The 27,931-nt window shown below is 45.5% G+C and overlaps 3 protein-coding genes across 10 annotated transcripts in view; 1 reads left to right on the top strand and 2 right to left on the bottom strand.

The window, feature by feature from the left end:
• SETX (senataxin) overlaps positions 1–9,726 on the top strand; it is a 49,300-nt gene extending 39,574 nt beyond the window's left edge. For 4 of the 6 annotated variants that reach the window (XM_073313820.1, XM_073313819.1, XM_073313816.1 and 1 more), the window contains 3 exons: positions 124–222; positions 2,986–3,073; positions 5,140–9,726. In XM_073313820.1, coding sequence (XP_073169921.1) covers positions 124–222; positions 2,986–3,073; positions 5,140–5,943 — 991 coding nt within the window. In that variant the 3' untranslated portion in view covers positions 5,944–9,726. The remainder of the gene's footprint in view (positions 1–123; positions 223–2,985; positions 3,074–5,139) is intronic. The other 2 variants (XR_012155212.1, XM_073313818.1) reach the window with 2 other exon arrangements.
• Positions 1–24,289, bottom strand: part of GFI1B (growth factor independent 1B transcriptional repressor) — a 528,565-nt gene extending 504,276 nt beyond the window's left edge. The window contains exon 1 of the mRNA XM_073313867.1: positions 24,271–24,289. The gene's annotated coding sequence lies outside the window, so the exon portion shown is untranslated. The remainder of the gene's footprint in view (positions 1–24,270) is intronic.
• The window catches only part of NTNG2 (netrin G2), a 72,582-nt gene continuing 59,473 nt past the window's right edge, over positions 14,823–27,931 (bottom strand). For all 3 annotated transcript variants that reach the window (XM_073313846.1, XM_073313845.1, XM_073313847.1), the window contains 3 exons: positions 18,810–18,977; positions 16,824–16,958; positions 14,823–16,042 (listed from right to left, as the gene is read on the bottom strand). In XM_073313846.1, the coding sequence (XP_073169947.1) occupies positions 15,819–16,042; positions 16,824–16,958; positions 18,810–18,977 (527 nt within the window). In that variant the 3' untranslated portion in view covers positions 14,823–15,818. The remainder of the gene's footprint in view (positions 16,043–16,823; positions 16,959–18,809; positions 18,978–27,931) is intronic.

The following is a 27,931-nucleotide window of genomic DNA, read 5'->3' as shown; positions in this document are numbered from 1 at the left end:
ATTTACAGCATGGATTATGTTAAGAGGTTAACCTTTCATAAAAGTGCTTAGGTTATTGGGATAAGCACTTGGTTAAAATCCAAAGATGAAAATTTTAAACAGCTCAAAATTCCTCTTTCCTAGAGCGGGAGAAGTAGACACAGTTGACGGGTTCCAGGGTCGACAGAAAGACTGCATTATAGTGACGTGTGTAAGAGCGAACAGCACACAAGGGTCAATTGGGTATGTCTTGCCCTTTTTTTAAAAAAAAAAGGGGGAGTATTGGTGACTTGAAGTCTGCACACACCTAGAGAGACTTTATTTACATGTGTTCTCTGCAGAATGTCAGTAAGAGAACATCAAGGAGATATCTGTCTGGTGTTTTTCATCTCTGCCAAATTAAGCATTCTAATGGTCACCCCTCCCCACTGATCTCCTAAAAGTGGTCTGGACAGGGGGTGCTATAGAAATACCTAACTCTTATGTAATTCTTTTCTTCAGTAGATTTCCAAGCACTTCAAAATATTTACTGTATTTCTTCTCTTAGCGCCCATGTGAGGTAGGGCAGTATTATCCTCGTTGTAGAACAGGAAACTGAAGCACAGTGTGGGGCTAAGTGATTTGTCCAGGTTCTCACACAGAGTCTATAGTGGAGCAGGGAATTAAACCTGAGTCTCCCAATGCCAAGTATTATAATAATCTGCACTGAGCACAGATTAAATTGCGTGCATCCTTTGGTTTGCCATTTTAATTGTCTGTTTAGTTTGGACAGAGATGATACACAGCCATTAGTTACCCAGGTATCTATCTTCATGCTATTAGCTCTGCTGTGCAATCTTACAAATTATATTCATATGGCTGTGTATTGTAACTTTGTTGATATGCTGATCTTCCTTTCTTTAAAAAAAAAAAAATTATTCATGATTATGAATGAAAGTGACTTATTTATATAGCACTTCCAGTGCCAAAGTATTGCTAAACAGGAAAGTGGTTTATAAATATGATTCAGAAATCCCTAATCTAGATGATTGTTTGGGAATGGGAGCCAGGTGTAATTCTGGTGCTGTTACTGGCTGGCTGTTACCCTCTTTGCTTCAGTTTGCCCCTTTATAAAGGTTAAAAGCTCACCCAGCTGTTCAGGCTTTATTTGTACATTGCTTTGGCAATAAGATGCTCTTTAAGTTCTAAGGGCTTGTCTACATGAACAGTTAGACCGCTCTACCCTGCGCTAGCCTGCTACAGTCTAACTGTCCCTGGGGATGCTGCTGACATACATTAACAGTTCATTAGACCGCTTTGATCTATCCTTCTTTGAAATGGGACTAGCTGAAAGCGCTCTAACAAACTGTTAACATGGATCACCAAGGGTGTATGTGGACAGGCCACGGCTGGCTGGTGTGGTGTAGAGTCACACCCCAGCTTGCTGCAGTCTAATTGTTCATGTAGGCAGGCACGAAGTATTAATCACTGTGGTCTCTTCAAAGCAGGGTCCAACCACCTTGGCAAGGTGTTACAGGAAATTTGCACCACCGCTGCCTGTGCTATAGATTATTGTGTAGTGAGCAGAGGGGCTTTGCTCTTCAGGGTAACCAGTCCAGCAGTGAATTCACTGAAAAAGTGACCTACAAAGGGAGCAAAACCCTGTCCAAGAAGTGACACTGAAAGGGTATTTCAGTGGGGGGAGAAGGGACCCCTGTAGATTTTTTTTACCTTAAAACTATCAGGAATATCAAGCTGTGCCTTCCCATTTTTTAGCTGGAGAACCGCATGGTGTCTACACTAGGGAATTTTACCTCAGAAATTCCCCTGGTGGGAGCCCTAACATAGGCCGTTCTCTGGGTTGCAATGTTTTTACTATCGTATGTGTGAAACTGCTGAAGAATAGGGTTCATTAACATGCTGGTAACACCAGGTATTGCTGTGGGACCTGTTTGACTAAATTGGTGTCAGCCGTGACGAGACTTGTTTTTGCAAAATTCTTTGTGTAGAGTAGGCTCTGGAGTTGGGAGCTTTCTCAATCCTCATTGGAGGAGGAGTGGTAGCGTTATAGTCTTTAACAGAGCTTTTTTCCACAAGGTTCATCAGGAGTTTGAATTAAGTAGGTGCTAACAAAAATTGAACTTTAAACAATGAATAAAACCTGTAATTCTAACAAATTTATTTGAGCATAAGCTTACGTGAGCTACAGCTCACTTCTTCGGATGCTGTAGTTCACGAAAGCTTATGCTCAAATTTGTTAGTCTCTAAGGTGCCACAAGTACTCCTTTTCTTTTTGCGAATACAGACTAACACGGCTGCTACTCTGAAACCTATAATTCTGTTATCTGTAGAGTCCTCTGGCAAAAATAGGGTAGACAAGATCTAATATTTCCAATGTGAAAACTTTTTTGTCAAGGAACAATAATGTCAGGTCTCAAAAACCATGACAAAGCAAAAACGGCACCAACAGTGTGTTTCTCCTTTGCAGGTGACCTTAAAATAAATAAAATATTCAAGCACAGTGCTGAAATATTAAATAGAACGTTTTCATGTTAATCATACCAAATATTATCAATCTATTTCAGTTCAAGTCAAAAGGAAGCTCAAAGTCTTGACAGGAGAAATAAATTTTGATCTCTTCCATCTGTGAGTCTATGCAGGGAAGGGAAGTGGCAGAGGGAATAGGAAGACTTTGGAGACTGTTTTAAGATGAAAGAAGTAGTGGCTACCAGGAGGGACTGGAGATATCATTGAGAAGGGAAGCAGCAGCAGTAGAAGCTGGGGGGAGAGAGATTCTCTACAGGGGATTGAAGATGGCAAAGGGAGCCTGGGTAACAACCAAAGTACCTTGTTTAGGGGAGGGCTGGCTGCTGTAGTGGGAACAAGGGATGGAGGAAAACCCACCTTCTTTGTAGTTAGCTTTTTTTTTTATTTCCGCAATTGTCACTTCTTAAAAATAAGAACTAAAGTTCAGTTAAGTGTGTTGGAAGAAATAGTACAGCAACTTAATTTTGTTTCATTATTTAGGTTTCTGGCAAGTCTTCAGCGTCTGAATGTTACAATTACCCGAGCCAGGTACAGCCTCTTCATCCTTGGAAGATTGACAACGTTAATGGTAGGTACAGTGTTGTAGTCTGGTGCATCTCTGCCTGTTCTCCCTGTTAGTTCAAGTCAGGAATGAGAAAGTGAAAGTCATTCCCAACCCATCCTTGTGTGAAAGAGGAGTCTGTGTTGGGATAAGGTTGCTCAGTTAAAGCAATCCAGTGGTCTGAAAGCTACTCTTGGGCGGAGTCAATTGTCCTGTGGCTGTGTATTACACAAGAAGGCTTTCTGAAGGGAGAACTGTATCCATTGTTTCAAGCCAGGCAAATGAGATGCTGTTCTGTAAAATGGCTTGCAATAAAATTTATCAGTAAAAAATACTGAAAGTATGAGGGGGTAAATCTTCTCCTCAGTGGCAGCATGAACGAGAGCTGGCACTGGCAAGCTCCACAGCCTGACGGTCAGAATCATCCCCTTTCTTCCCTCCAAAGCCAAACAATAAACCAAACGAAGCTGCCTTCCCCAGTCCTAGTGACCCCTTCAGATAGGGAGAAGACCAGAGGACCCACCAGCCCCAAATACTCCCCAGATCTGCTCCCCATTCCCTTTTAGAGCAGAACTGCATAATATCTACTGACAGGGCCCTCCATGCCTGAGGAAGAGTTGGTTTTCCGCTGTAGCACATGTTGAGAATGCAAATTAAGCATAAAGAGGCCAGTTTAGTTCCAGGTACTGGCTTGTTGATGTTGTCCTGTTCACCCCTTTGCTTCCAGAATTTGTTAGATCCTAGGCATGGTGGCATAAAGTAAGGAGGAAAAGGGGAAGATCTTAGCTTATTTCACTGGGATCAAGTGTACTGCACTTGGCCAGTTTTGCGGTTATTAGTCGGCATTGTAATAAGAATCAGGACTGCTGGGACAGTTTAACTGCTGTAGCTGGCATTTCTCATTCAGCAGAGAATCAGTAAATGTCCCTGTTCTCATTATATCATTGTCCTTGCATATAGTGACTTGTTTCTAATATAATCAATCTAAGAAACCATTAGATTTTACTCATTTAGGAAGCTAAAATGTCTTTTTTTGAATTTGAAATTTTTAAAGGAACACTTTTCGCTTTTAAAAAAAACCACACTTTTGTCTGAATTTTTACTTACACATTTCAAGTAATGCCTAAGATAACCAACTGAAAAAAATTAGATTTTTTTTCTATTACTTCAGTTTGTTTACCTTATGCACAAAATGCTATCAAATGCACAGTCAGTTTCACAGTTTCCCTGGGATAGTCAGTTTTCCCTGCGTGTGGGTCTTTCACTCCGAAACAGTGGAGAAAAACGTTTTTACAAAACAAGAAAATGTGACTGGACCCCCACAGAAATTGACAGGGTGGAATCTGGAGCAGGTGTAGTAATTGAAACTGCTTAAATTCACCTTTTAAAAATTGCCTATATTTGAAGTTGGTGTCCCTTATCCAGTAGTGTGCAAATTTATCAAATCGTGCCCCCCATTACCATTCAGATAATTTGGCATGCCCCCTCCATTATTGTAATCTGAAACGTTTTTCATGCAGAAGTAAGAGTAGCAACGTGTGAAAAGTGGTATTTGTCAATATCACTTTTCACAGAAGTCTTAGCACCTCATTGCCAGCAGCAGCAGAAGTAAGGGTGGCAACTGGGGGCTAGTAAGTCTCCTATGAAAAGTGATATTAACAGAATTTCTTTGCACGCCTGCCCTAGACAAACTCTTGTACCCCCCGCAGTTTGCACACCACTGCCTTAATTTTTCAAAAAACATATTCTTTTACTGTATCTCATGCACCACTAGGGGGCAATCACACCATATTCTTGTCTTGTATTTGGACAAGGTCGAAGGACCGCTGTCCTGACAATCATAGTTACAGGAGCTGTCAGTTTAAATGAGTTTGTACGATGATGGCTAAAAGTATCCTCTCTGTGTTGGATCAGTGGGATGCTGTATTGCTTTTTAATGAAACTTTTACTAAAAATCCTTTCATCCCAGAGCAAGTGTACATATAGTTCCCGTGATGGCTATCAGAAGTGAGGTTGTGTGGATTAAAAATAGGACAACATGCACCCTGAGATTCCTGTGTGCGCTATTTGCTAACTATTTTTCTTCTTTCAAGGACAATAAAGACTGGAATAAGCTGATTCAGGATGCTCAGAGAAGAGGCGCTATCATCAAGACTTGTGACAAAAACTATAAAAGAGATACTGTTAAAATTCTGAAGCTCAAACCAACATTACAGCGGCCACTCTCTTATCCTCCTACTGCTGCGCTGTCAGAGAAAGCTACTCAAATGCAGGCGTGTTTGGGCAATGATGGGAAGAATAAGGTCCCCAACAGAAAAAGCAGCAATGACTCTGGAATACTCTCGGCCTGTGCTGGCCTGTCAGCACAAGGCAATGGAGTAGTAAGACAGGCACCAGAGTCTCAAGCTTTGGGTTTCAAAGGAGTCACTCTTCCCACACCGGTGCAGCCTGCTGTTCGAGAGAGACCACGGGATCCAAGACTGGCTAGGAGGGCAGAAGCGACAGGGAAGGAGCAGGCCTCCAAGAATAGCAATCCATCAGCCCTGAGCAATCCAGATGTGACATTGTCACGGGGACCTGATGCATCGGCAGCCCACTGGGGTCAGATCAGCACTGTGCAGCCTGCTGTCTCCAAGGCGGAAAATTCCAACAAACCCAACCAAACTGTAAGACAGCCGGACATGCTTTTCACTGCTTCCCATACAGCCAGGCAGGACCATGACTGGAGAGTTTCTGTCTCCTCAAAAGAGGCAAGAACTGGCAGTAAAGAAGACCAGAAAGGTAATGAGTGGAGCAAAGACAAGGACTGTCGGACCCCTGCAAGCAGAAGAGCATTGGAACAACCCCCAGAGAACAAAGACTTGAGTGAGGCCAAGAGGAGGAAGGTCTCCTATTAGCTGAAATCTTTCTAGGATCAGCAGCGGCTGGCAGCCTTGCCCCCACTATATAAGCCCCTCCAAAACCTATCCCTGCCCTTAAAAATATGGACTATATTTAAAAAAAATAAATATCTAGTTCACCTGGAACTCCTTCATATTGCTACTTTTCTACTAACAGATCCAGTTTTTCCCATCCCATCACTGACTGTTGGGTGAATTCATACCTGAAAAATCATATCCTTGGAGCTTTTGAACTGAAAAGTTGGGGAATTGCGCCATATGTAATGGCAATAAGTTTGAACTATGATCCTAGGAAGTGAAGTGCTGTAAATGTTGAATTGATGTATATTTGTATAGCATACAAAATTATTTTAAGATTTAATTCAGCAAGCGTATTGCTGCTTGTTTCCGTGCCCGAAAGCTGATTTCAGAGTGGAGCAAATTTTTTTTATAAAAAAAAAAAAAAAACTGAGAGAAAACCTCACCAGAGATTTTCGGTAAGTCTAGTTTCTTTAATAGCAAATAGGACATTTTGAAAAGGCTGAGAGGGTGGTAACGGGTCAGATGGCTTTTGATTCTTTCTGAAATTCCACTGGTATCTGGTGGAAGACAGTGAGAAGGTTGTTTGTGTGCGTGAATGTTCAACAGAATTCTACATATGGTGTGTATATATATAATTTTTTTTATTTCACTTCCCCATTTTTTCATAGGAACAAAATATCCTTGGCTTATGCAGATGTGCCTTGAGTCTTACTTTTGGTCCTTATTCTTCAGCTGTTGTCCTTAGCCCTCTGATTGTGACATCAGTTTATTGCAGTTTGAGTCTATAGACTGATGGCACTAACTGTGGCTCAAGACACTGAGCTCCCACTGAAGTCGGTAGTAGTTGAGGACGGTCAGATTGCATGAGCCTGGTTAGGCCTATTGGCTCCAAGTGAGGAATAAGCAGCAGAAGTTTTTGAAATCTTTATCAAAGATCCAGTCCATCCTTGATGATGATGATGATACTTGGCTTGCTTGGTAACGGAGCACGTTGAAATCTGCAGAGATGAAAAGGCTAGCTATATAAGAGCTGAGTATGATTATTACTATTACTGGATTCTGTTTACTCTGTAGATGTAGAATATCTAACTGGTAAATGAATAAAACTGCAATAACTAATTTTTTAAAAACAAAAAAAAAAGCCCTACTCATGTGCATGTTTTCGTAACCGAACCAAAAAAAGAAGTGCAAGTGGAGTTGTTTCTAAATAGAATATGTTCAGAGTAAGGCATCAGTTGCTCTTTCAGGAATATCATGAATGTCTAAGTGTATAAAGAAAGTGAATAACATCTGTTAGGTGTACTATCTGTTTTGCATAGAGACAATACAGAGCTCATGTTTTGTTTGCGTGTGTTTATTTAGCACTTTGACGATCTGTCACTGGCTAGAGCCAGAAGTAGTGTGGGCAAGCAAGGTGCAGATTTTTTCTTTGGACCTTTGATGATGATGCAGCTCATTTTCAACTTGCAAATACCTCTACTATGGCTTTTCTAAGTTTGATCTGAGAAGAGATTACCATGGTATGCCAAATCATTTCATGCTGTGGACAAATGACACCTCAGAACTAGAAGGAAGCCATCAAACTTGCTTTATATGTGAGCTCTTGTGAGATAGAACCCAGCTTTCTTAAGATGCAAAATTAAGACCTAGCTCCATTAAATTAACGGGAGCAGGTTCTCGGCACATCTACTGAATGACTTATGCCCACCGCTGCACAGGAGGGTTTTGATTCTGTTAGCATGCTGGTCTTTCCAGTTTCACCACAACATAAGAAAATTGGGCTAAACAGTCGTGCCAATGGTTTTGTTTAGGTTTCCCTCCCGATACTTTCATTGCAGTGATTAATGTTGCCTTCTTCCTTTCATACCGACAAACGGCTGCGTGGTGCTGGTGGTGTCACAGCAAAATATAGAGATGACATAACCACTGTCAGAATAATAGGACAGTAGCCTGTGTGGTAAACTGTAAGCTGAACTGGTCTGAATTCACCCATCCGAGCTTGAAATAGATGGGTTTTACTAGCGACAGCTGAGTGCTAGGTATATTGGAAGGCTATATCTCCTGTATCGGCATGGCGCAGCTCATGACCTGCTGTTCTCTATTACAGTGATGGTAAGGAGAATAAATGGGCTAAATTCTGCCCTTAGATAGGCACAAGGAATAATGCCAATAACAGATGTTGCCCACAAAATTTGAGGGCAGTATTTCACCTCAGAGCTTTGTTTCATATGTGTACTACATTAATTGCTAGCACCGTACGCACCTTAAACTGTCATGAAAGTCGTTCAGAGTAGCGTGTGATGTAACTTGCGTTTGCGGGGAGTAGAGCTGTTAGAATGAGCTGCTTGTTGTCGCACATTAGAGATCTCTGTATAACTCCTAGTTGAGATTCATGCCCTGTGTGTATCTATATCTAGGCTAAATAGGAACACTTTGAAATGCTGTCTCCCTTATAAACCTGTTGTATCGGTGCAGTATTGGTTAAAAAGGCAGGGTTAATCAGCTAACCGATGTAGTTCCTATAGCTATGGAAACTATGCAGTGTATATTCATGTAAAAAAACTGAAGACAAAGTCAGTGTAAATCAGGGAATGCTTTTCTAACGATTAACTGGAAAACTGTTTGTTTGTCAAGCAAATCTTCGAACTCTTCCAGTCTTCTTTTTGTCAGATCAGCTGCACATTCCAGAATGTAAGTTCTATCCTGAAAATGACACTTGTCAGGTGCTGGAAGGAATTTTATTCTGATGTCTTACATTGCCTTTGTGGCATTACATCACCCATGCTTTGTATATTTTATATCTCCTGCCTCTGTATAGGGAGAAGTGATGAGCTGTGCAATTTTTACTACACAGGGATAAGTGGCTTGTGCGTGCCTATCTGGACCCAATAAATCCTGTATTACACGCACTATTGCTTAGTGGAGTTGTATAACTTCTCAATAAACCCTGTTTGATTGAGAGACTGCAGTACCGTTCCAGTTTACTCCTCAGTTGATACAAGGTTTTATTGCCTTTACTTGCTTTGTATATGTCGCCGCTTTGTCCGTCATTTCTCTGCACTAGCTCATTCTGCCACATCAGTCTGTTAATGCTCTATTTTGTTTTTGAATAAAAAATGTTTGAGTTGAGTTTGCCCTTTATGTTAAGCATTTTTCTCTTTATGCATAGCCCAGAATTGGTTGCTTTTAGTAAAAATGAGAGTTCATGTGGAATAGATTAAGTTTTTAATTAGTATTTTTCTTCCAGCTATATACATAACACTTAATGTAACCAGCAGGCAAACTGTGATCCAAGGCACTTTCTTCACTTTGAGAGTTTAGACTAAATGTATTACAAAAATAAAACCTATGCCAAGATGCACACTGATACGGTGCAGTTTTAACGTATTTTCATCTCAACTGTTTCTTTTGCCCATGCATCATGTAATCAACCTTTTAGTAGAGACTGATGAACATACATGCAATCTACATTATGTTGTTATTTTGTTTTCTCCTCCTTTGACTGATCTGGCTAATCCCTCAACTATGCAAGTAGTCTTGTACTATTCTTTCTCATGTATTTTTGTTTCAGAACTATTAAGTGGCAGAATAGCCATCGGAAGACCCCCGCCCACCCTCTTGCACGTGTATTGCCTAGATGAATCATTAATTAATGAATGTATGGAAGACTGACCGCATGTATTTTAATGTGAAGCAGTTTAATTTGGTCTTTGGACCAAATGAATTTGGAGGAAGAAACTTTAAATGTGTTTGAATCAATGGCTTCTGTTTTTTTCCAGCTCATTGGCTTAATTTTCAATGCTATAGCAGCTCCTTTGTGGTGATTGTCATTTGTTATCTCTGAATAATAGAATGGGATTCCCTTGTGCTTATAAGTGCTGAAATATACTCTGTCCAGAATAGGTGGCCTTCTTGTGAAGGTGGAAGAGAATTGCCCTTAGAGGAGAATCAGACACTGTCTGTTAAGGCGGTATCCAAACATTGCCTAATATGAGTATCTTCCTTTTGCAGATTTCACTGCAGTTATACAGGATACAGCACCATAACCTCAGTCTGGCACTCAAGGTACCTCCCTTCATGGTATCTATACAGAGGTCAGATTTACTAGCCAAATAAAAGCAATAACCTAGTTCAGAAAATGTAGTCATACCTGGTACCTTAACTTTTTGTCACTTGTGTGAAGTGCTTGGCATTTGACTGTTACAAATGCACCCAAAGCCTACTTAACTAAATTTACTGGAAGGGGGAAGGTGTTCACATGAAATTAAAAAAAAAAAAAAAAAAAGTGTCCCACTGTCAGTAACACAGATCCAGCTCCCACTGTAGCAACGTTAGGTGCTCTATAGTAGACAAGGCTCTCATGGCCATGTATTTTTAACATTTTCTGTCTAACTCTGCTTTGACTAGATCTAAACCACACGCCATTAAAAACAGCAGCAGCCCCCAGGGCCTTGTCTGCTTTCGAGCTCTCAAAGCCACTAAAACTGGGAAAGTGGTGGAAGAATTTTCAGAAGAAAAGTCTAATGTAGACAAGTCACGTGTGGCTTGCTGATTTGAAGGCAACTTGGTCCAGTGAACAAAACAAAGGAGTGGGCATTGAGGTATCTGGGTTTGAGTTGTGCTACTGACTCAGAGGGCAGCATAGGGCAAGCCATTTATCCTCTGTGCCTGTTGCCCAGTGTCTAAAATGGAAGTAATTCTTCCCCTTCTTTATGAAGGATCTTGATCTCTACTGATGCCATGTAAGTGCCAAGTATTATGTATTTCCAGGTCAAAACAAGTGATGAGGCTAGAGAGCATGTTCCAGTAAATGAAGGGTAAGGCAAGATTTATAAGTATGTTGTAGTTCCCTTTTTAAAGCAAGTGTTAAAAATGCAGGGACTTCAGTCTTTTTTTTTTTTTTAAGCAACCATTTGAATGTGCAAGCTGATAGCTATACTTTAAAATTAGGGCATAACATTGTTCTGGTGGTTGACAGCTGAAGGCTAGTTGGTCATTTGCAGACTATATTTACTCTAGCAATACCACAACAACCAGAAACATGTTTCTAAAATGGCAAGACACTCTCCTCTATGCTGCATGAATAAATAATTCAGAGATGAAACAAACTGCTATATTGTAATTGGGATTTATGGTGCTAAACCGTAGAATACAACTTCTATCCACAAAGGCTCCATTCCCAAGTCATATATAAGGCCTTTCTAAATCCCTGGAAAAATCCATTGCACTGTTTTCAGTGCAAATAAATCTAAACTAAGCAGTGAGTTGTATATTAAATGCCTCTGAAAGATGAAGCCTGTTAGCCATGTGCTCCTGTCTGCTAAGGTACAGACTCCCTTCCCATTAGTGTCCAGGAAGATCATGGGGAGTGAGAGGTAAATTTATCTTGTACACTTGTTACATCTGGTATGGTTCAGCATGTATAAAACTTGCTTTCTAGACTGGCATATGTGACACTGCCCAGTGCAGTCTTACTTAATTGCTGTATCAAGTAGAGAATTTGCTCTTCTGCAGTGGGATTCAGTGCAATCTGGACTTGAGGACCGTTACTGATTTCCGCTCTCTCCCCACTTTAAACTCCCAGATCACTGCAGAGTTGCATGGGGTTTCCTTCAGAGTCTATCACTCCTGCTCCTGGCTAACCGAGGGTCAATTTAGAGCCACTTTGCAAAATTCTCAGCAATCTTTAGAGTTCCCCACCATTATGGCCCATGACAACAGATTTTTTACATTCCTGTCCCCCTCCTTTTTCCCCCCTTACACTCCCCGACCCCAAAACCAACACTTTTTCTGGGCAAGCAAAACTGTACAAGTGTACTTTAGAGCAACTTGAAACTCTCCTCTGCCCCTGGTGCCTAAATGTGCCACTCCCAACCAACCCTTACGTGCCCCAGCAAAGCACTCCAGGTCTGGCCATGGACTAGGAACATTTCCTAGAAGATGCTGCTTTAACTCTTATCTTATTTAGAACTAAGAAAACACTGAGCTTCTGCTTTTATTTACACTTGGGGCATTTCATGAAAGCCAATTAAAGCACAAAATGTTGCTGATGGGACAAAGTGCTGATAGCATGTGCTGAGTTCCTTTAATGGTCTGTATTTCCCCCTTTCAGATAAACTGTCCATTTCCTAACCATTTAAAAAAGAACAACTGTCCTGTGTGGCTCTCACAAATTCTAGCAAAGGTAGATTTTACCTGTCTTCAGCTGAGAATGAATATGGTTAAAAGCTTTCTTGGGTGAGTGAATTTGTGCATAAACCCAAATGACTGATTTTTTTCTCTTTTCTGTAGCTATGGTGATAGATTCATACTGGCGGCACTATTTAATCATGCCAGACAACAGGTCTAGGATTGCAGATTTTTTGGTGGCTTTTATTTGGGTAAACAGATTTGTTATGACACCACCAAATAGTTAAAGTTGGAATACAATTTGAGGTAAATAGGAAAAACAAAGGTCTGTCTTAATGCTTGTTTAAAGAGGTCAGCATTTTGCAGACTGGTATAATTTTAAAAATAAACAGGCAAACCAACTTAAAACATTAATGTGAGTAGATTTTCTAGGAGGGTGCTGGTGCCTTTTAAGGATTTTTTTTGTTAGCCTTCCCACAACTAATATTTCCCTGCCTATTTAAAAGCATAAACTTTTGCTTCATGAGTGACTGCAGCTTCTATATGGGTCTTCCAGAATGTAAACATTCATCAGTAGCATGTACCTAAGATGAAGGATGTTTCTTCTTTTTGTATTATAGTAAAGCTATTTCTCCTCTGTGTGGATACTTGTCTTGCATGTTACCTTTTGTCAATATGCTCAAAGCACTGAAGTTCTCAAAGCTTTGAAAAACATTTCCTTTTTTAAACGCTGAATTTGTGATTGGGGAGATGCGTTTTCAGTTGTATGTCCTTCCTGGCTGCATAAGTGCTAAATTTTAAAATGAAAATGGGCTTTCTAAAACAGGACCAACCATAGCAGCTTTGAGTCTGTCTTTATGAGGGGACCAGAACTCCTCCCCTTGCTTTCTAACTGGCTATTTGGAGTTGTCCTAACCAAAGTCCATGGATCATTTAATTTGCCTTTGAGACAATTCCTTGGTGTCCGTGTTTTCCTATGGTTAGATTACTTTAGCGTGGCATCCTCTTCTGTCTAGGTAGGTATTTATAAAGAGCCCAATACTAGGTAATAGGTACCATGGTTTTTTTCCCTTTTTTTTTTTTTTTTTTTTTTGCACCATGACTTCAGCAGCTGTAACTTGTGTTGTATCCCCCTTGTGGCTACTCTAAAGGATAACAGCCTACTTTTGTTACTAGCTAAGGAGGAGCTGCTTCGGCTCAAGTTATAGAAGCCCGTGTGTTGGTACTGAAGGTACGTGGTCTAAACCCTGCTGCCAACCTGTGGTGAAAGGGTCATAACATCATTACTGCTTATTTCTCTCTCAAGCCATGCAAGGAAGCCAGTGACATCTTTTTAAGAATGCTGTCTAATGTAATACTGCCTCCTGTCCAGCAGCCATTTGCACATAGGCTCTAGCTGGTCAGTTCCCAGCAGTGCCACCCTTGATTGTTTTTTTCCCCCCCATGGAAGCTTTGTGTTGATGTTATAAATGTTCCGACTTCCAGTGCAATAAAGCCACTTGAGCACAGAGCGGGGGCTCCAGTAGCTGTGGAGTCTGTCTGGGGAAATGGTTTTATGAAGTAGTAAATTATTTGCAGTTGCTTATAATCTAATTTCCTAGAGAAATAGTAGCAGTTGGACAAGGAAATGTGTATTTTCCCCCTCCAGACGTGCTTTTAAGGTCTTGATTTAGTTATAGACTCTCCTATAAAAACTGCTTGCAAGAATTGTAACTCATGGGGACTTTATGTGGTAGAGCAAGAACAAATGGTAGCAACAAGCAGCATCTAGCCAATTCTAGACAATGTACAGCTGCACCAAAGAAAAGGAGAGAATGCCTCTGCCAACAAGTTCATGAAGTTGGCAGTACTTAAACTCCCTGTACCTAAAGGGTCAATTCAGCCCTTCTCCCCTTCTGTGCTGGATTGAATCAAGTTCCGTGCTCTTTGTATGTGAGATCCTTCATATGAAAAAATGAGCTCAAAGGAAACAAGACCTCTGGATTTAATGATTCCATGATACTATTTTCATTGAACGAGAGAATTTTTCCTGTCTTTACTCAGGTTTTCCCCTTCTTTTACAAAGTAGTGGTCCTTTGCCATCCTCCACTGCAGCGGTGGCTACATTTCAGAGGTTCTAGTTGTATATAGTTTTTGAAATAGAGGGCTGAAAGATTCGAAGTGGTGTTGTTTTCAGACCTGGAGTACTCCCACTGCTGGGTACAAGCTATGGCTTAGAGCCGCAAAGTGGGAAGTAGGGGCGGTTCCTATATGAAGAGTATCAAAAGAGGAGAGATGTTGATCTGGGAAAGGGCAGTAGCATGATACTTTGGGTAAGGATACTAGAAATGGAAAATGCCAGTGGAGGACTGGTGGAAAAACAATTTCTGAGCTACCTCAGGCTGAAACTAGAGCATTGGAGTTGCTCAGGGAGCAAGAGATCTAAAGCATTCAGCTGGGGGATCAAACTGATTGCTCAGTTTGCAAATTATATCACGTACTGCTTCAGAATTCTCCAACCCCCTTCCATGTGGAATGTCTTAAAATACTTCCCCCTATGTAGCATGTCCATGAGCTTTAAATCCCTTCCCATATTTGAACTAACACCTGTAAGTTTACATTGAAGTCCAAGATTGACGCTGCTTGTGGCTTCAATAAAATTTAAATTCCTTAGATCTTAAAGACAAAACAAACCCCCAGAGGGTGCACCTTGGTATTTGAGTCAGAAAACACAAGAGGACATCATGTATCAAAAAATAAGTCTTTACCTGTAATTAACTTTGCACGCAAAGGAAAACATGGTGGTCAAGCAGCAATTAATAGTTGCTTTACTGTAGGATTATACACCAGAATCAAATGCTCATAGTAAAACGTCCCTTTAGGTTGTAGTCCTTTTATAGCATTTAATTCAAACAAAAATAATTCTCTACCAAAAAAGTATTTGAACCGTACACTATACGGAAATGCCTGGATAAGACATTGCACTCTGATATACCATGCGCACAATGGCCTTTTTGTTCTGGTCAAGTGCAAGAAAAGGAAATAAAAATCCAACAACAAAAATACAAAACTTAATAAATTCCGCAACTAGATTTGTAGGCAACGGTATCCCTAGGGTCCACCAGGTCAACAATGAAACATGGGAGTATGTAGCAAGGATGGACCAAAGAGTCCCCCAGGGATGCCTTGGACTCCAGTCTCTAGTGCCATGGGGCTCTGGAGCAATTAGGACTGGCTCTTTCAAAACAAGAAAGAAAATGAAACTACTGAAAAGTTTAAAAAAAAAAAAAATCCTTGGATTGCGGCACTGTTTTGGCAGGGTCCCCCACGCCCTGGAACCAGAGCCCCCTGTGCGAAATGGGGAACGAGTCACTGCTTTTAAGGAAGTGTGTGTGACAGGAGTCCTTTCTAATGATAGTAAAGTACTGTCACTTCTGCACAACGGCTGTCACAGTTCTCGCCCTGCAGCTCAGCAGCCAAGTCCGTGTTGCAGCCACCTCTGTCCGGGGCGCGGATGTGTGAGCAAGGCTGCTGCTGGTGGAGTGACAGGAGTCAGCCCCTGAGATGCTGTGCCTCCCTGTGGACAGGGGTCTGAATGACGTCATGGAAGTCCTAGAGTAAAGGAAGGCTGAGGAGGTGGTGCTATGGAGGGCTACCTATGACCTTAGTCTCCTTGCCTCCTCTCTCCCCCCGCCCCCTCTCCCTCATGATGCACCTTGACTTGGCTCCCTTGTGTTTGCAATTCAGAAGTCCAACAAGCGTCGCAGCTGGAGGATGAGTGCACTAATGAGGAAGAGGGTTAGGCTGAGGTATGTGCTGGAGGCAGAATTGCAGGCCTTGTTGTCAGAGTCACACTTGGATTGCTCACACAGGACGCCTTTGTAGCCAGCAGGGCAGATGCATCTCTGGTTCTGGTAGCAGGTGCCACCATTCTGGCAAATCAAGAGCTCCTCGTCACAGACATTGGCTGCAAGGTGAAGAGGGAAGAAAGAACACGGGGAATTACTCCTGGATACCTACAGCCCTGGGGCCTTAAGATTCTGCCCTGTGCTATAACAAAGGTTTATTGCCTTCAATTTAATTAAGGGGTGTTGAAGGCTACGCCACTGGGCTGCCATCAGGAACAAGGTGTAGCTGAAAAAGCCTGGGTTAAAACTGTAACTAGAATGTGTGGAAAGAATAGGAGGACTTGTGGCACCTTAGAGACTAACAAATGTATTAGAGCATCAGCTTTCTTGAGCTACAGCCCCCTTCGTCGGATGCATAGAATGGAACATATAGTAAGAAGATATATACACACACCCCCATAAAGAGAATGTGTAGGCTGGCTTTTGCTCAGGTCTTTTTTCAGGCCCTTGGTATAAATCCAATTGCCCGGCAGCACCAGTGCAAGTCTAAGGCCCCAGACTCATAGGAAAACACCGTGGCTGCAGACTCTGCAATAACATAACATTAATGGGGTGGGACCTCAGTATTCCACTGCTGTTCTCTGAACAGCCCTATAAACTGGGCTCTCTGCAACTACCTCCAATTGGCAGCTGAGCAAGTCTTGCTAAAGACGACTCCCTCCTGCTGGCTCACTTCATCACTCCTGTTCTCTGGCCATGCCGGAGTAAGGGCTTTGCCTTGCCTGGGGATCCTTGGGACAGCACGCTCTAGCTCATTCCACAGCTGTCAAGTACAGTGGCTTTATGGCTGCTGCTGTGCATTTGTTACCCTGCTACTACCCGCCGGCCTGCGGTACTTACGAAAACAACCCTGTCTCCAGTAGTAATTGGGAAGGCAGTCGTCACACTTAGGCCCGGAGGCACCTTCTCTGCATTCACAGTAGCCAGTCTCATTACAGCGGTCGTGCAACGACCCGATTTGATTGCAGTTACATTCTGTCCAAACACATGGAAGCTAGTTACTACATTAGACTGTGCACACTGAGCGCCAGGGAGCTCTCCGTGCCTTGCTGACAGGGCCTTGAAAAGGGCTAGCAGTGTGAGCTGCCCATTTAATCCTTGACTTTTAGGAGCGAACTGTTACAAGTACTTTACAAGTACCCCACCTTGCTCTGGGCTGCCTTTCCGCCACAGCAGTTTATACCCAGAATCTGCTCTACCTACTACTAAAATGCAGCTTGTTCTGGGCTCCCCAGAAGTGATGGGAAGGAAAGGCATATTTTGGCCAAGCTTCTCCCCTTACGCAATGTACCACTGGCTCAACGTCCACACACGAGCTTGGATCTCAGGATTGTAGCTGAAGGGTTGACCACACCAAACTACCTGGAAGTCCATTTAATTGCCTCAAAAGTGAAGAGGTGCTCTGAGCCTCTGCTGTCGTTCGGAGGGAGACTCGGTATTTTCTAAGTGGATACTCAGCCCTCGGTGTCAGGGGGGTGGGTGGTATTGATTCGTATTACCTCAGGGCCTAGCAGTGCTAGTGGTAGACCAGGCCCTTGTTACGCCAGGCACTGTACAATGGCTTCTAGGGCATTACAGATCCACCCCACCTCCCTCTACCTGTTCCAACCTTCTTGTGCTAGAGATTTGGATGAGCTGCTCCAGTTTGGTGGCCAGTGTGACCCAGAGCTCGGGTGCTACCCGCTCTGCAGCCTCTCACTCTAATTGGGAACCTCTGTCTCCAGCTGTCCTTTTGTACTCCATTGGAGGCCAGCAGGAGTGGGACTGATTGCCAGGAGAGCAGTTCCATGGAGGTGGCGGAGGAAGTAGATGGGGTGTTGGTTTGGTAGCCCTAGAGCTGCAGAGTTGCTGGGTAGGGCGCATGTGGCTGTTGCCGCTCACCTCAGGGGCGGGGGCGAGGTAGCTGGGCAAGGGCCTGGATTCTGGATGCAGTTATGCCACTGATGCTAATGGGGTGACATTCGTGTAATGGGGTGCAGACTCTGCCCTCTTCCGCTGGAGCAATAGGGTGATGAGTAAAAGGAGGAAAATGACAGAAGAGAAATGGAGAAGGCCCAGTGCCAACCTGCTCCTTGATTAATTCACATCAGTCCTCCAAGATGTGACTCAAAGCCTCCCAGCCGGGAGCTGGTGTAAAGCTCAGAAGAGAGACGTTTTACTCCGGGCTTGTGGAATGTTGGCGGCATGGGGAGAAGGGAGTCCTCATCACTGGCTCAAACGGGTCAGACCCAGCAGCAGCGCTGTGTTGCTCAGAGGGACTGGCAAGAGCTGAGCCTTTCTCAAGGCTGAGTGAATTAGTGCCCAGTGGGGCAACAGCCCCAGGGATCATTCAGAGTGCGTGCAGTGGGGAAGAGCACAGCAAAGCTGCAGTGACTACCTCCACTACTGAACCGTGCCATGGGTGGGGATAATCCAGCAAGAGCCGGATAGCTGGGGCTGGCAGCTAGGCTGGCTCAGGGAAGTGGGGATAGCATATCGGTTACTGTGAGTTTGCCCGTTCAAATCCGGGCTTGCTTTCTAGGACAGTGCAAGCTTCCCCTATCCTGGGCTGTCAATGAACCTGACCTGAGCTGGAGCTGAAAAACCTCCTTTGGGAGAGACAGAATTATTTCGTCTTTGAGGCCCATTTACCCCTTGGCCGCTCTGTGCCGATTGCTGACCAGAAACGGGATGGCCACCAGGCTCCGTTCTCTCAGGCCACCGAACAGCCAGCGGCTGGTAACTACTTTCAGCCGTTATTAATTTCAGCCACGTGTGAAGCAGCGACCTCGTGAAACTCCCCAGAGAGCAGTGCCTGCCCCCCGCCCTAGCGCCCCAGCTCCTCACCTATGCACACGTTCTCGTCGTCTAGCTCAGCCGAGCCGTTCCGGTAGAAGCCAAGGCGGCAGTGCTGGCAGTGCTGCCCCCTGGTGTTGTGTTTGCAGCTGACGCAGGTCACCACATTCAGGAAGTCGATGTAGCTGCAGCGGTTGGAGTGGCCATAACACTCGCAGTCTGGGCGGGAGAGAAGCGAGAGAAGTCCCTGGCATGCGGTCATTCCCGTGGCACTGGGCCAGAATGGCCATGCACCATCAGAGTTAATAAGGCAGTGACATGAATCCAGGGGACTCAGGTGGGTTCTCTTTTGACAGTACAATCCCTCCCTCCCCCACCCACCCACCCCCCAAAAAGTGGAGACAGCCAGCTAGGTTGGTTGTGGCTCTGTGCTGGCATGTGGGTGATCAGGGTTTGAGAGTAACTACCCTGCTCTCACTGCAGGAAAAAGCAGTTTTTTAAGGCCTTGTTCCTCAGGTGTAGATGGGTACACAGCCTTCTAAGCCACAGGCCCGCAGTTTTATTTCCAGGAGCAGGGTTTTTATCAGGGCGACAAGTGAGCGCTTTTGTCCTCAGTCTCCATTAGACACACCAGAGGATAAGATGGCTAGCAACGTCTGTCTCGTGGCACTGACAGCATTATGGCTCAGGGCGACAAGTTTGCCTGGGGAGCTTGAAGGGATAATGGGGAGCGGACTGGCACAAGAGAGGGGCCGATGTGTGTCTAGTCCACATTGCTAGTTCCACCCCGCTTCAACATTCCGCTGTCATAGGCGGCATTGGTGTGTCCCTAATCACCAGCAGCAGAATAAAGAGGCTGAAAGGGGCAGAAGGTGCAGTAGAAACAGGCCCAAGCTGCAAAGGACAGACCAGGTCTGACCTTTCCCAGTAGTTGGGGGATTCTGGAGATTTGGTTCAAGCCTATCTTGACTGTTAGTGTAACACAAAGGATGGCAAGGAAACAGAATGCAAGTGACAAGTTGACATGCGCTGGGGGGGGGGGGAGGTGATGGGGAAGGGAGTGAGATCTGCTTCTATGAAAGAGCCAGGCAGGGTTTTCCCCCACAGTTCACAGTGCCTTTGAGATGAATTGTAAACACTGAATCTCAGTGAAATAAATTTTGCCTCTTCAGTTAATGTTCAAGGAATCTTCTAATTGGGTATTGGTGGCTGTTGTAGGTGTGTGACGGTTATTTTATCATAAGGATTCTTTCTTATGATAAATAGCAGATGTATTCAGAGACAAGTGTAACTGCTAGTCTTCAAAGTGTCTGACATCTCCCTGACCCAGGTAGGTGGTGTTTGTGTTTTTTAAAGGTGAGGAAAATCTTGATCACAGAGTTAGAAAGGTCCCTCCAAAGCTTGCAGTGTCTTAGTTTCAGTTTTCTGTTTTCCCACCAACCATCATTTCTCCCTCTTACCTCTAAATGTTTCAACAGGTGCCACTGGGCCAGAGCCAGATTTGAGCCTGATGAGTTTGGAGATCTTTGAAGCCGCTTGGAAAAATTAAAAACATGCTTTTTCTCATCACTTAACACACATTCACTTCCTACCCTGCGGGCGAGCAGCTCTGGTGCTAGAACAATAATGGAGTAAGCCAAGAACATCACGTTGGCATCGCTGAAATCTATTTCTGCTCAAGACAGCTGGTGGCTTTCTACATTTCTCATTTGTTTTTCTTTTCCCCCTAAAGTTTGGTGCATAAGAAATTCCACCCATAAAAGTGCTCTATTGCACAGAGCTCAGTGAAAAGCAGAGTTATTGTTCCTGGGTCCTGCCCACTGCTTTACCTACGTGTAGAGGAATGAATCAGGTTAGACAGTCAGACTAAAGATATACAAGTCTAACCATTTAAAAATACCTCTTTCCGTGGACTCCATTTAATGTAGGTCACCCCAAATAGCATACAAAAAGATGTTAGCAATTTATAGACTCAGACGTGGAGGACTGGAAGGGACCTCGAGAGGACTTCTAGTCCAGTCCCCTACACTCAAAGCAGAACTAAGTATTATTTAGACCATATTACCCAGTGTTACCTCACCCAATTAAGACTGAAAGAGCCACTGCTCTAAGGCTTAGGACCAGGCAGGGCTCTCCTAACAGCACCCAAACTACCCCACCAGCCAGCTAACGTACTACAGCAGGAAGTACCTGGCGTCTTTGCCTGCTTCTTGCCAGCAGAGCGTGCTGTGTGTCCTGGTTTGCTCTTTGGAGCAGCTGCATGTGAGATTAAAAAAAAGATACAGCTCAATGCTCAGGAAGAGAGAGGGCATTCCCAACAGCAGTGGAAGGTAAGTAGCCGGGCAGCCCGAGAAGGGGACTTACTCGGAGCTGTCCCAGCAGAGAGAAACATTTGCTGCTAACATGCCCTTTATAGCAGTACTTCAGTGCATTACCATAGCGATTACATTCTTGGCCTTTGCTTCCAACGAGGGCTAATGGGTTTCAGTGCCTGGGATGCTTTGTCCTTTTTAAACCCTAGCAGGGATGAGAAGAGGCTGACAAACAGGTTTGCTGCCTGGGTGGGGGGCGAGCTATAACAAAAAATCAGGTAATAAACTTAACACTGCTATGTTCGTCCAAGTGCCCACACTGTGCTCCGTGCTGCACAAGGCGGAAGATGACACGTTCTCTTCCCAAGGAGCTTCCAGTGTGAACACAGCTACAGAGCTGTCTCGCTAAGGATTCCACTTTCCTTTACAAACATTAAACTTCACAACACGCCCAGGCTGTGGGAAAGGGCCAGTTATCCCCCACTTTGCAGGTGGGGAAACTGAGTCACGGGGGGGGAGATAGTGGTTTGGTGAAGTGGGAATCCCAAGGCTGAGTCACCTGTTCTAATCACTAATTCAGGCCCACCCATTGAAAGCATTCTGGGACCCTAACACTCTGAGCTGCATTTGTCCCAGGGCTGTCCCCCTCACGCTGGTGCCAGCCTTAGGTAGTGTAGCTACTCACCGCTTACCTGCCCTATGGGAGTTCTTAGGCCAAACAAAGTACTGTCCACACTCATGTACCCTAAGGGGAAAGTTCACCCCAGTGCAAAGGTGTCAGGGAGATTCAGGGCCTCCTGCAGACCCTCTGCACAGGGATGAATTTTACTCTTCATTTCTGTTTAGGAAGAACAGTCAATCAGCCAGCAAGAGCTGGAGCAGGAGCCCCTGTGAGGTATAGTTTCAAATATGCTTGAAATAGACTTAAAAAGAAAAAAACCCAACTAACTTGTTTCCTGCGGGAAGGGGAAGGAGATGAGACAAGCCTCTTTCATTTGACAGTAAACAGCCTAACCCCTCTCGAATTACAAACGGCTCACTAGCAAAAAAGCCCCAGCCTCACACTGTCTGTCTCTCTGTTTTTCCTGCGCATAGCGGTTTCATAGCTGGCTTTCATCTGAGGAGCACCAAGCACTTTACAAGATCTTCATTAGCAAAGCCTCCCAAAGGCCCTTGGAGGTACAGTAGGTGGTGGTAGCTCTCTCTTACAATGGGGACACTGAGGCACAAGGCAGTTAAGTGACTAGCGCACAATCATATCGTGCATCAGGTGTGGAGCTGGAAATAGGCTCTAGGAGGCCTGATGCCCAATACCTTGTTCTAATCAACAGATCCCCACGCATTTCTCCCAACCCATTGCTGCGCTTATGACCCTTCAGCCTCCCACCTTGCTAGGGTCTAGGATGAGTGTCTGCAGCACCAGGTAAAATGGCCCACTGATAGACGATCACGAACCAACCAGCAAAGTGACACCAGTGAGCGTTATTTTGTAAGCAGCGGATGCTGGCTGAGTAACACCCCTACCCCATCCCAGCGGCTGTCAGCTAAAAGGCTCACTGTGCGTCCCTTCATTTCTGCCATCCCTGGGAGAAGCTGTGTCTCTCAGCAGATGTGCTTCTTTCTGAGGGGGAGAGGGGGAGGGATGTTGTTTCACTGCATCATGCTAGAATGGCAGTGACCCCCCACGAGGGCAAGCTCCCGCCTTACAGCGCTTCAGAGGCATGTTCCTAACAGCATAGCATGGGTGCAGCTGCTTAGCTCCTCTCAGCTGCCCTCTCCAACCAGGCAGATGGAGCCACGCACCTCCCAGCGCCTTTGGGCTAGATTTAGCTCAGCAGACTGGAGGGGAGGAGGACACTGCAGGCTGCATCCCCAGCACTGGCCGGGATGAGGTGCCAGTTACAGGCAGGGCCAGCTGCTGGATCGGGCTGCCAGCCACAGAGGCACCAGGAGGGGATGACGCAGCCTGTGTAGCCAGACCACTAGGCCTCACATAGCACAAATCACAGCCCGGGGCCTGTTCTTAGGCCCAGACAGGCCTTGTCCCGAAGAGCTGCTGGCAGTATGATGCCAAGCACAGTGGGGCCTCCGTCCTGCCTGGGGGGACGGTAGGCAGTACCACAATATACATCATAATAATGAGGCCTTGGTGACAGGGAACAATTGGCCGGGCATGGAGAGGAATGGTCAGCCTTCTGGCTGCTGGTGAACCCTCTACACCGGTGACAGGGGCTAGTGCTCAGAGAAGGTGGCTGGGAGCCAGCCCCCCGGCAGGGTCCTTCCCCTGCTGTAACACGCCCATTGTGTAAAACGCTGGCAAGTTACTTAATTGCCCCGTGCCTCAGTTTCTGCAGCTGCAGCAACTTTTAAGTGAGGACTCACTTGCCTTTGCAAAGCACCTGTTGAGCCTAAGGTGGCCGACGCGAGGGCGAAGAGTTACTCAATGACAGAAAAGGAGCACTTGGCCAGGCTGGGGTGCTGGGGGGGGCCACTGCAGGGTTGCTGCTAGCAGCCCATTCTCCAGTGCTTTATGATACTGCCCTCTGGAGAACAGCTATGGGGTTAGCCAGGACGAGAAGAAAGGCTAAAAGACACACTGAGGGCAGCCAGGCTCTGTCAGGCAGCCTGTTTGCTGCAGTGCTTCCGGCGATCATTTGGTCCATGCAGAGAACAAACAGACAGTCACCAGAGTCTCCCAGGTGCCTCTGCACCTGCGTTTTGTTACTTCTCGCCATGTGCCGCGGGCCTGAGTTTCCATCCTGACTAGTTTCAACAGCAGCCCCATCAGAGAAAAGTGAACCTGGCAGGCAGCCCAAGCTATTGCGAGCCCTTAGGCAGTTGACAGCCCTTGAACAGGTGGGCTGTTTCCTATCCCCTAGCCAGGTGGCTTTAGCCTGGGGGGGAGCCTCGCTAGGCTGATGTTTCCATGGTGACAGAGCCCCAATCCTGCCTGTGTATTCTTTTTGATCAGCTGTGATCAGAGCAGTTCAGCTCAGTGCTTCTGTCTGGCCTCTTCTCCCACTGTCGCTGCTCACCAGGCCGGGGGATTGGCACAGGATGAAGGGCAGTGCAGCCAGCAGAACGCAGCCCCCCCCGCCCCCTACACACACCAGAACACCTGCACGCCTTTGTGCCAGTCCCCAGGGCCGTGAAACCCTCCAACTCAGTGGCATTTAGGCTCAGCAAACACTATGGTTGATTTTGGGGGGGGCCTTTGACAGGACTGTTCTGAATGTAATTTGTGGCGAGGTGGGGGGGCTGCAGAGGTAACAAGGCAAATAGCAGGAGATGGTCCCTGATGTCCCACCCCCTAGTAAGGGATTGAGGGAAATAGTCCCACCGGCTGCCTATTTCCCTGAAAGAGGGATGAGCCTAAGTAAAAGAAAAGTGAATGAACACTTTGTGGGGGAGGAAGCATGAGGGATTGGAGACACCCCCCCCTCCCTTCTTTCTTAATACTTGGGGGGGGGTCACACGGGGAACCTCCAGATCCCAGAGTCAACTCTGATGCCCTGGCACCTCCCCGCCCCCCCCCCCCAAGCCCCTGTTTGGCGCAGCACGGCAGGCCGGCACGCTCGGCCAGGTTTGGGGCGAGGTAGTGTCTGTAACACAGGCTGGGCGCTCACGTCTCTGTCGGCCAGTTAGTTGTACCTGGGCACAGTGGGTGCGAGAGGCTAGCGCAGTGGTGCGTGCACAGTTGGGCTTTACACTCACTTGAGACAGCCTCAGCCGCTGAGGCGTGGTACAAGGCCATGTTAAAAATCAGCCCCCGGCTTCTCCGTTGCTGCAGCTTGCAAGGAGACTGGCTTTCGCTAGACGCCTATGGCTCTGAGGAACCCAAAGGAAAAAAACTGTCTGGGGGGTTGGGGGGAAGGTTTAAGAATCCAGGGATCAGCTAATTAGGCTTAACTATGTCAGTCCAGGGTGGCCGATTAGCCTAATTAAACTAGCCATTTGATTGGTCAGGGGGAGGGGCGTGTGGCATTCTCAGCTGCAGCTGGTGAAATCTCTTCTAAATACAGCACCTGGGGCTGGTATCTTTTCAGTTAACTGGGTGCAGGGCCACAGCTTCTAGCTAGGAAAGCAAAGCTCCAGTCCAACCGGGCATCAGGCTGGTTGAGGGAACTGGTTCCTGTATATTACTGGCAACCAGTATGAGGACCTGGGAAAGCACCTCCCCTCCTCCCTCAGTGGGTTCTAAATAAGCTTGTTGAAAGGTCACCAACTTTATCTCATTTTAAAAAATGGGACTTTTCTGGCATCTCCCACTCAGGGCACTCCAAGTGATCCACAAGCATGAGTGGATGTAGAATCACAGGCACCCCTCCAAGGTAAGCTGCATCACCCCCTTTTATACAGAGGGGGAAACTGAAGGTGTAGAAAAGAGAAGTGACTTGAATATGGTCACATTAAGTCAGTGGGATAGCCAGAGAGAGAATCTAGATCTTGCAGCTCCTCAAGACCATCCTTCTTCCCATCCCAGTCTGTCTTCATCCATTGTTCCTACAAGCTTACGAAGAAAGAGCTCCAGGATACGGGCTGAAGAGCGTTCGTTGCCTTAAGGGGCTAGTCTAGCCCGAATCTCTTATGGTCCGCCTGGGAATTAGCTACCCATTGTCGGCTCCTCCTAGTGAGTCATTCTAATAACTGCTATGCGTCTGCATTTTATTGACCTTGGAAGAGAACCCCCTCGCTCTGTCCTTGCTTCCCTTTGACACAGGCTCCGAGCCCGAGAGCACCTCCTTACCTCGGATGTTTTCAGGAGGCTCCTGTGGAACAGGTTTGGGTCCAAGCCTTGTTGGGTTTGCTGGACGTCGAACAGCTTGAAATGGCACCAACAAAGAAAACATCAGCTTAATGTAGATACTGTATTTGTTCCTCATAGAGGCTGTGCAGGGAGCTGATTCAGTCAGACACATTGACTCCGAGGGTGAGCAGTATCAAATTTCTCTGCCCCCCCCTCGCAATTTCTAAAAACCATCATCGCTCCATGGACATTAGGATCTTCAACAAGGGTTAGAAGCAGTAAAATTACCTTTCCTCATGCAAGGAGCTGCTGGGTTGGCTGGCAGCATGGCTATTCTACAGACTATACAGGAGAGGAAAGCTGTGGCTTGAATCTCACCAGCTACAGAGGATCCTCTAGCCACCATTTCTAACTCCTTCCTTAAACAAAAGGGATGCCTGTTAGCTCACTTGGCAACAGTCCGAGTGGTAGAAATTTAGGTTGGTCTTGAAACACTTTTAACTCCACCCAGAGAAGAAAGCATCTGTCCCTGTTAATTGACAGAATGCAAGACAATTACTTTCTTCTTGTTTTGTTTAAATATCTTCAGCTCAGAATCAGCTGGATTTCACATAAGCAACTCAAACCTGATGAACAAACCGCAGGGGGACTATTTGAGAACACAGATCTGAGGGAAACCCCCTCACGGTGGTCAGACATCACTGGGAGCCCAGCCACTTCTAATGTACCTTCTCAGGTGATAGTAAATCTTAGCACTTATATAGTGCTTTGCATTCATAGATCTCAAAGCACCCTGCAAAGGTGGACATCATTAGATCTATTTTACAGACCAAGCAACTGAGACAGGGGGAGGGGAAATGACTCAACCAAGGTCAGATGCAGATGCAAAGGTAGAACCAGAACTCGGGGTCCCAATTATTCCATAAAGGCCATTAGGAGGACCCTACAGATCTGGTACACTTTCTATCAGCACAATCTAGCATAGATATGGATAATATGTATCCATCTCTCCACACACAGTACCATATCTACGTGTAGTTTAGAGCTGGGCCCAAGCCACAAAGATTTCAAATGCCCCAAAGTTGGGGCAGTGTTTGGCTTCAGGTTTTTGGCTTGACATTGTTATGGAGATAGGGACCAACAGTGAACTCCAGAACTAGGTACGAATTCCAGCCCTCCATTCCAAACCCCTCGCATTTCCAGATCTTTGGTTTTCATGTGGGCCCAACGCTAATACACATTACCTTCTATATTAAAAGGGATGCTAATTTATACAGCAGGAACTTGTCAGGAGCTCATCGACTGGGAAACAGGGTTGGATATTGCCAGTCTGCTGCCAGCACTTAGCATATCCGTATGAACCAGGAAGGAGGGGCACTAGGCAAGGTAAGCTGAGCCTCAGGCTCCAAAGCCCAGCATGCCAACTCCTGAGATTCCCTCATGTAGTGTATACAGCGCACCATAGTCACATACGCACAGGGCAAGAAGCCAAGGAAACATACAGAGTCTATGCACTAAACAACACATTCCTGACAATTTACAAAGTTACTCCATTTTACAAACACAGTTTACAAACTCAAGAATCTACTAGATTTCCAGGATCCAAGCTGAGAACAATCTCTTCTACCATTTATCATCTTCATCTTTCATGTATATGACTAAACCCAGAGGCTCAGTCTAGCTTCTTCACATTACCAGTGGAGTGCAGGGCATAGACAAAACCAGAGCCTTTCCTAGCTGGGCTAGAGAGAGAGATGCATGGAAAGCCGAGCTATAATTCTAGTAACAAGCAATTTCTAAGCATCAGTCCCTACGTGGACTGTACTAGCCTGTTATACCAGTTCAGCAGCATGTCTCCTACCTTCTTTGCCAGGATCAGCCTTGGACTGGGGGGCGCCCACCTGCAGTGGGGCAGCTGCCGATGAGCTGGTGAATTCTTGCAGAGGTAATATAAGAAAGTCACATTACAAAAGGGGTTGAAATAGCCTTGGGTTTATGAGATGAAGGGCCAGATCTCCTGCTGACATAAATTGGCAGAGCCCCATTGACTTCAATGGAGTGACACAGACTTATTCCTGCACCTATACAACTGTGCAGCTTGCAATGTTTCAGAC

This window comes from Lepidochelys kempii, chromosome 16 (assembly GCF_965140265.1).
Source record: "Lepidochelys kempii isolate rLepKem1 chromosome 16, rLepKem1.hap2, whole genome shotgun sequence".
NCBI classification, from domain to species: Eukaryota; Metazoa; Chordata; order Testudines; family Cheloniidae; genus Lepidochelys; species Lepidochelys kempii.
This window is presented reverse-complemented; position numbering and strand designations above follow the sequence as displayed.